At 35.2% G+C, this 7,909-nt stretch overlaps 1 protein-coding gene across 1 annotated transcript; it reads right to left on the reverse strand.

Annotated features, from left to right (window-relative positions):
- Window positions 1–627: 627 nt before the first annotated feature.
- LOC144425108 (uncharacterized) lies at window positions 628–7,269 on the reverse strand. Its single transcript, XM_078114421.1, has one exon. The coding sequence runs from the start codon at window positions 4,710–4,712 to the stop codon at window positions 1,830–1,832; it is 2,883 nt and encodes a 960-aa protein (XP_077970547.1). The 5' UTR covers window positions 4,713–7,269; the 3' UTR covers window positions 628–1,829.
- Window positions 7,270–7,909: the final 640 nt, after the last annotated feature.

Raw genomic sequence — 7,909 nt, forward strand, 5'->3', positions numbered from 1 at the left:
ACAATTAAGCCGTCTTTCCTTTTGATTGATTGATATATATATATGCAAATCCTATCCTAGCTTGAACTCATTGATCTTCTGCAAACTACAGATTTAAGATACTCATTCTTCAGAGATAAAAAATTACGTTATTGGGGAAAATTGTTCCATTCTATGGCAGTGAATGTTGCGGTGGCAATAGGACAACCTATATGTGTGAACCTTTCTTCTCAAAATTGTCAAATCGGAGCTGGCTCAAAAACATGTCTAACCAATCACCCTGCGCAGTACCAAAGATGCCAGTCGATATTAAAAAGTTGGGAAATGACATTCAAAAACAGGTTCTTGCACTAGCCGCAGAAATTATTTCCCATGCCGGATATATCTTATTACTTCTTGAAACCACTCCTTTATTTTTTCACATTCCTATATTTCACAAGAAAAAACTGTAAATCATGGTGTGAGATGTTATCTAGTGCGCGCCCGCGGCAAAACTGAAACATAATTTTTGGCCCCAGTGAATGAATTGTTGGTTGGACATGGTTGATTTAAACCAATTAAATAGTCTCTGAGTCTGTAGTTTCGCTCCACTTTCCTATTTGCAAATGCACTGTTACCGTATACATCATATAGCAATGAAAAATGAAATTTTCAGTGTGAAAGAAACTTATATTGGTCATAAAATAATGAAAAGAATATTTTGGTGCAGAATTTAAAAAAAGACAACGAACACCACTTACTAAAAATCGAAAGGGTTTGTGAACATACGGTTTTCACAGTTTTGCACATTAATTGAAAAATACTTATATAAAATATACTCCAAAATTTCAGTTGTATGTGACAAGATTTGACTAGCAGTCCATATATGAAAATAAAAACTAGCACCCTGAAAATCTAAATCAACCTAGAATGAAATAAACTTATTGTCTGTTGAATGAGAATTTCAATCTATCAATATACACCTGGAAATTAAAAATATTAGAGCATGATTCGTACAATTCCAGTAAGGTATTCTCAAGTGTTTATCATGATTCGCCAATAAATGAACAAACGAAAATAAAGGGTAAATTGCCTTATGTGACACAGTGGAACCGTAATGCACAATAATAAGAGAAATATAAAATTTCAAACCAGAGTTACAGCAAAGAGCAGCAATACCTATTTGTGGGAACAATGTTTGAAAACATAATTCGTTTGAACAAATGACAAAAATGGAATCAAAAGTTCCAGAAGTAAGAAAACCCAATTTAATCTTATTTTCAGCAAATTTATGTAGTAAAATCATGATTTACGTTCAATTTTGTAAATGTAGTGTTTGACATATATAATGAATCTCCTGAAAATTAAACCATTTTAGAATATTTCAAAATAAAATTATTCAAAACGGAATTCTTGAGTATTCAATAATTTAGAAATGGACTATGCCAGACGAATTGAAAAATAGTAAATTCCAACCAAATCGAAAACATGAGAGAACTAGTTACCATATTACACTTTACATTTTAATTTGATTATCGATAAACGTTTTGATTCTCCTGGGATTCAAGTAACGTTGAAATTGATGATTCCGAAATAATAATATCAATATTTGTGAGGACGTGTGTATATGTGTGTGTAATGTGGATGTGTGTATTTATTTATCAAGCTACTAATGTGTAGTACTCTTGAAATGAAAGTTAATGAAGTGGAATAAGTTTTGCAATGGTTGAACACAATTAAGCTTAAAATAAAAAAAAGGTTGAAATGCCATGCCATAAAAACACTTCGGTGGAATGACTAACAAAATTCAAGTTTTGTTATTCTTCATATGAAACTTTTCACTAAATTAGATAAAAAACTGCTGAAAGCCATTAGGCGAGCATTTGTGCATGTAGCATTAATTTCTTGTTTTCTTCATATTCTGTGTTGGCCAACATCCAATGACGGACTGAACATATATCAATCTGTAGAACAAATTCAGTTTTTTGTGGATGTAGTTCCTTGGTCATGACTTTCAAGTTCGGATTCAAGTATCCATCCAATGCACCTAATAGTCGTTGTAGGCCCTGTTCATATGACTTTTGTTTATTGGTATCATCAATGGAGGAAAGAGGTTGTAGGAATCCAATATTTTTACCTAGAACAATTCTCATTGGGCGATCAACCTGAATACGCTGATTCATCTCTAACAAATATTCACTGAGTTCAGTGAGATGTCTTTGCACAACTAGCGCCATTTCTTGAATGCAAAGAATGTAGGGAATCATGATAACATAAGGGCATTCTGCTATTCGAGGTCTTCGATAAACTCCTTTTGCTTCCAAATGTTTGAAAAGAGGCACAACATTTGGACAAAAAGCATTCACAATAGCCGCTCTGATAGACGTTGCCATGCCGCGTGACAACATTTGCTCCACCATGCCATTACATATGTTAATTTCCTCTTGTGTATGCTGATTAGTGTCAGTTAAGACACCAATTAAAACTTGGTCCATCAATGGAAATTCAGACCTATCTCCAAATCCAGCTGGAAGCATGCTTAAACATTTTGCTGCCTTGAGAAACTGCTTTTCTGTAATAGCAAGTTTTGCAACATTGCACAACATCGTGCAGAGTAAAGGTGCAAAGACTGGACCGGCATCAGAAGCATTTTCATCTGCAAAATATTCCTGTATCACTGATATGGAGAGGTTAAGATCTTTTTCCGAAATGCAATACCCTACAATTTTATTTACAATTTGAAACCTGATTTTTCTTTCAGCATGACTACGACTTTTTCCTAACGATGGTGGTACAAGATTCAATCCCATATATTTCATTGACTGAGCCATTCTGTAAGCATTATTCGGAGATAAGCGTTGAATCATATCAGCACCGATTCTTGACACCCAGAAGTTTATTTTACTTGTATCAGAAGTTCCCGAAGAGCTGTTCAATGCAGACTTCAAAAATGGAACAAGTTTTTCACATACATCAAAATTCATATCTGAGCTTTCTCGTTCACTATCCCCCAAAGCTAACAAATCAGCAAATGCACTGAATAATGTGTTCGGGACAAATGTGTCACCAACTGCTTCCACAATGTGCCCTATGCATTTTCCTAGCATATTGACATTGATGTCTGAACCAGTAGTATTTGGCAATCCATTCATTGTTCCCTTCAAATCATGCTTGGGATCAACAGTAATGTTAGCACCGTTCAAGTAATTCAAGACTCTTTTTCTTGTCTGAGATACTGTAAAATTGCAGCTGACTCCTTCATTTTTGGCAGCATCATTAGCTACTTTTCTGGAATTTGAAATCTGGATGAATACAGGATCCTTTTTCCAATTTTCAACTGGGCCACAGAAGGTTGAAGCACGAATTACATTTCTTCTATTCCCAGGTGAAAGTATTTTATTTACAGAATTTTCTTCGGCGCTTGTAACAGGTTTATTTCCAACAATACAATTATCTGAACAATGCTGCATTCCTCCTGATATTCCACCATTTACTAATGCTACATCATTTTCCTTTGAAACAATTCTGTTGAATGCAGTAACTGGATTGGTAGTATTTCTGAAAATTTGTGGGATTTTTAAAAATTGAGGTTCTGGCTTCTTCTTTAAAAGGTATTTATTTGCCACCACCTGTACAATATCACCACACATAACATGTTTCTCTCTTATCACATTCATTATAACAGCAATCTTTGCATTCTCCATAATTTTACCCAAATGATTAATAAGGCCACAAAGGACAGAATCAGTTATTACAATTTGCATATCAAGTGCGAGGCGAACAATCCTATACAGATGTCTCATTTCTTGATAATGGAGGAGTTTTTCTGCAAGTTTTCTTGTGATGCAATAGAATTCTCGATTTACCTTTTTGAATTGATTACCTGTATATGAACTGCAGAATTTTGCAGCAGCAAGTAAAGTATTTGATCTAGTGTCACAATCGAGCAGGTTTGATATTTTTGTCATCAGTAATCCTTGAATATCATCTGGACACTTTTTTGGAATCTTATATCGTAGATCTTTTTTATCATCCGCTTTATTGGCCAAGTCTGGGACGGGTGGATTTGCTCCATTAACTATTGTCGGTCTATTAGTATTGTCAATTGTAACCTCCCTTTCTTTCATTGCATTATTGGTATAAAGAGACGAGTAATCTTCATCTCTTGCATACAGGCTTATGACGTCTGAATTATCACTGTCTTCATCAGCTATATTTGTATTACAAATATCTCCCTTTCCTCTGTTCGTCAGCCCCCTTTTCTTTTTGTTGGTCTCTTCTTGTTTTCTAACTGGGGTAAGAAAACAGTTTTGAAGTCCTGCCGTGTTTTGTGTAACATTTTCTTTTGTAGCAGACAGTGCCCTTACTGGGGAAATATTCTTTGCTTGGGATCGTAACTGAATTGGCCTTTTTCTTTTCAAGCAAGGACTCACAGGTGTTCTCCTAATAGGCTGTGTTGACGCCAAATTCTGATCGCTAGTTTTTGTCTTTGATGCATTATCTGCTTTAGAATTTGTGGTCACGTTGTTGTTTTCATCTGATTTGCTGAAAGATGGCATTTTTAAAGGCTGTGAAGATGACGAAGCAGAATGATCTTCTTGTTTACCTTTCTTATTGAATGTTCTATGCAATACTGGTGAAGATGGAACATCCAAATCCAAATCATTGTCATCGAAATCCATTAGAATGTAATCAAGATCGCTTGGATCAGAACCATACAGCATTTTCTTTTCTTCACTTGTGATACTCGCCATAGGTACAATATGTTATTTTTATTTCACACCTAAGGTGGTAATTTATTAATACTAACTGGTTGAGCTGTGTACTGAAAACAAGTTCTGCAAAAATACTCGACCAAGCATTATATTTACTGAGTTCTATACAAGCAGCAAGTATTGATGAAGGACAGAAACATTTCTGATAAAGCTGGGCAATCCATTATATCCTAGATCAAGGTTTTCCAACTGGGAAGGAATTCCTTCCCAGAGAGGAAAATTTCGCTGATTTTTGGGAGTTCTTTAGATTTAATACTATTGTTCTATAATTACTAATTATTCCAGAACACATAATAATCTACCTTAAAACTGTACAAAAACGTTAAGGGACTTGCACAAAACTCTAGCAACCCATCATAGATTGAACAAAATAAAGTGATTTTATGCATAGGGAGCGAGGAATAAAGAGCTCCAAAATGGACAAAAAGAGGAATTTAACGAAAACTGTCCTAGGACCACCCAAATGACAGACACAGCCAGGCCTAGTGCATACACTAATATTTTCTATTGCTGATGACCGATATTTCATTCTACCATAAGCAATAGGTAACTATTTTCACCAAAATGAAACATTAAAGATAGAATATCGTTCTGAACAAACCCCTATTTTATGATATGGCATTCTGCCTTATAACATATCTGCTTCAATTCATTATTGGGTTGATAAAATCCACTAAAATGAGGGAGTCCCCTCTCAGCAACTCCCTTGAATGCCATGATTAACCTAGAAAATGAAAATAGGCTCTTCTGCACACTCTGAATGAAAGGTAATTCTACTACTAAAAATTTATCCTATTATTTTGGACTTGCCAGCAGAAAACATCTCTTATCTGGTTTCATTCCGCTGCATTTATACCAATACAAACGCAGAAATACACAGGATGCAAGACTTCAACCTGTCTATATGAAATCATTACCTACTGTCCAGAATCCAGATACATTGGATGGAACAATTTTATAACATAATTATATCTAATACTGTAATAAGCAAACTACTACACCACTGTAACAGGTTCTCACTCATGTGAGATATCTAGATACATTTTTTGCTTTGTGAGTTAAGTGAAATACTGATGATTCAACATGAACAAATAGTATTCCAAGTAGAAACGAAAATTAATAGTACCGTACATAATAACTGATTATGTTCAGTGATGACTGGAAAACTAGTGATTGCGTTTGCAAGAAAATATTGCTACACCCCTGTGATAAAAAAAATATGGATCCTACAAACTTATTATCAGACTTTATCTTTTTATCTGAGATTGTGCCATCAATACTGAAATTTTATCAGAAGATACAAATTCAGCAGGAGCTGATTTTTTATATTCAAGTAAGTTATGAGTCTTATGACAGTATCATTAGTCATCACATGACCACACTGCCTCACTAAAATTCCAAGTGCACAACTAAAAATAAAGTAATCGACAGGCATCAAACCAATAGTTACAATGAAGAAAAAGGAAACCATAAGATAGCTCAATCAAATTGTGAAATTTCCAGGCCAGGCCGGTCTTGTTTTAGATCAGTAGTTTTTAATATGTGATATCATAAAATATGCCAATCAAATGAATGTTAAACAATTAAGGTTGAACATGTAAGTCGTTCACATAACACTACTGAGCACACAATACTGCAATATATTATACCTGTGTTTTTGACTTTATTCATATAATAATATAGATTCTCAGATTTGTATGTGAACTTGCAGAACCCTAGGACTGTAATGGCAGAACCCAGTTGTAAATCACTGGTCCAGATACATGGACTTGGGAAGGTGGCGGGCCCACAATCTACCGGCATTAACGTAATTCAGCCAGCGATACCCCCAAACAGGGTAATCTGCAGGAACAATACACCAACCAATGTATTTGAAAATTTATAAATATCTCAGCAGATGACTGCGGCAATGGGAAAAGATTCAACAAGCTATCAAATTTAAACCACTAACATTCACAAATCTTTTAAGGTTGATCAAGAAGATTAGAAGTGACAATGGATGATCAACACCAAATAATCTTCTCTTCCAAATACACGAGAATGCAGCAAGATCACTGATAACAAAGAAATTTGAAAAGCTTATTGTAAAGGATGTAAAGTAATACCGGATGACAAGCACACACAGAACTGGAAGAACATGAGATCTGAAAGTTCACATTTTCCATAAACAGCTAGCCGAAGTGGACTGCACAAAGCAAAAATGTAAAGGATGATTGCTTTGAAACTGTTTTGACAAAACAGGCTGGGCCTTTTCTATCAGTTGATGCGAGAAATATAGGATATTTCCAAATTTTATTATTAGCCCAACCTATCATGACGAGAGATCAAGCCAGAGAAAAGCATGCATTGCATTGGGGCCAGCGATGACTGCACAGCGATCCGCAACAATATGAAGAGAGTCTGATTGTTCTTTAATAATTGATTTCAATAAAAAAAATTATTGCATCCTTTGGTTGATTTGATAAAATGTGCAGTGACAAGCAACCTCATGCCCCCATCCATCGCAATAATACAGTTCTGCAGTTTGCAGGTTTGTGTTGTAACGATGGGGTTCTGTCGAAACTAAGATTCATAAACAGAACAGGAGTCCGCTGCCAAAAAAAGTTGGGCAAAGGCTGATTTAGTGTAACATCAGTCTGAAAGCATATTCATACTGTCATATCATAAGACTTAATGAAAAATGCGGAAATATGAAGGAAAGGGGAACAACATGGGAATCACAGCCACTTAGTGCTGCATGGTTACCAGTCTAGTGAAAACATTCAGTCAGATAATCATGTCTGCCTGTAATTGTCAGAATAGGATTTTCATATTTATACCAAATTCAATACTAGACAATAGACTGATTGCAGATAGAGAAAATCTCAGTATATACCGTAGCCTACAAATATACCGTACTGGATACCGTATATGTAACGTTGCATGACAATCCTGCAATCCAAGGCAACGCAAAAAAGTGAAAAACGCAGAACATAAATGTAATGAAAAAAAAAATATTGTTTTAACCAGCTTTGGCGGTCATTTCACACAGCCTATCAGAATTTTTGTTTTGCGTTATTTTAGGAGTTAGGTACCGGTACGCCGTCTACCGTATTTCGCTAGACCCCAAATATCTATTTCAGGTATGGAAATAGTTAAATAACCAGTTAATTCTGAATTCGTTCTAAAGTTAGGCT

The sequence above is a fragment of the Styela clava genome, chromosome 7, assembly GCF_964204865.1.
Source record: "Styela clava chromosome 7, kaStyClav1.hap1.2, whole genome shotgun sequence".
NCBI lineage: Eukaryota > Metazoa > Chordata > Ascidiacea > Stolidobranchia > Styelidae > Styela > Styela clava.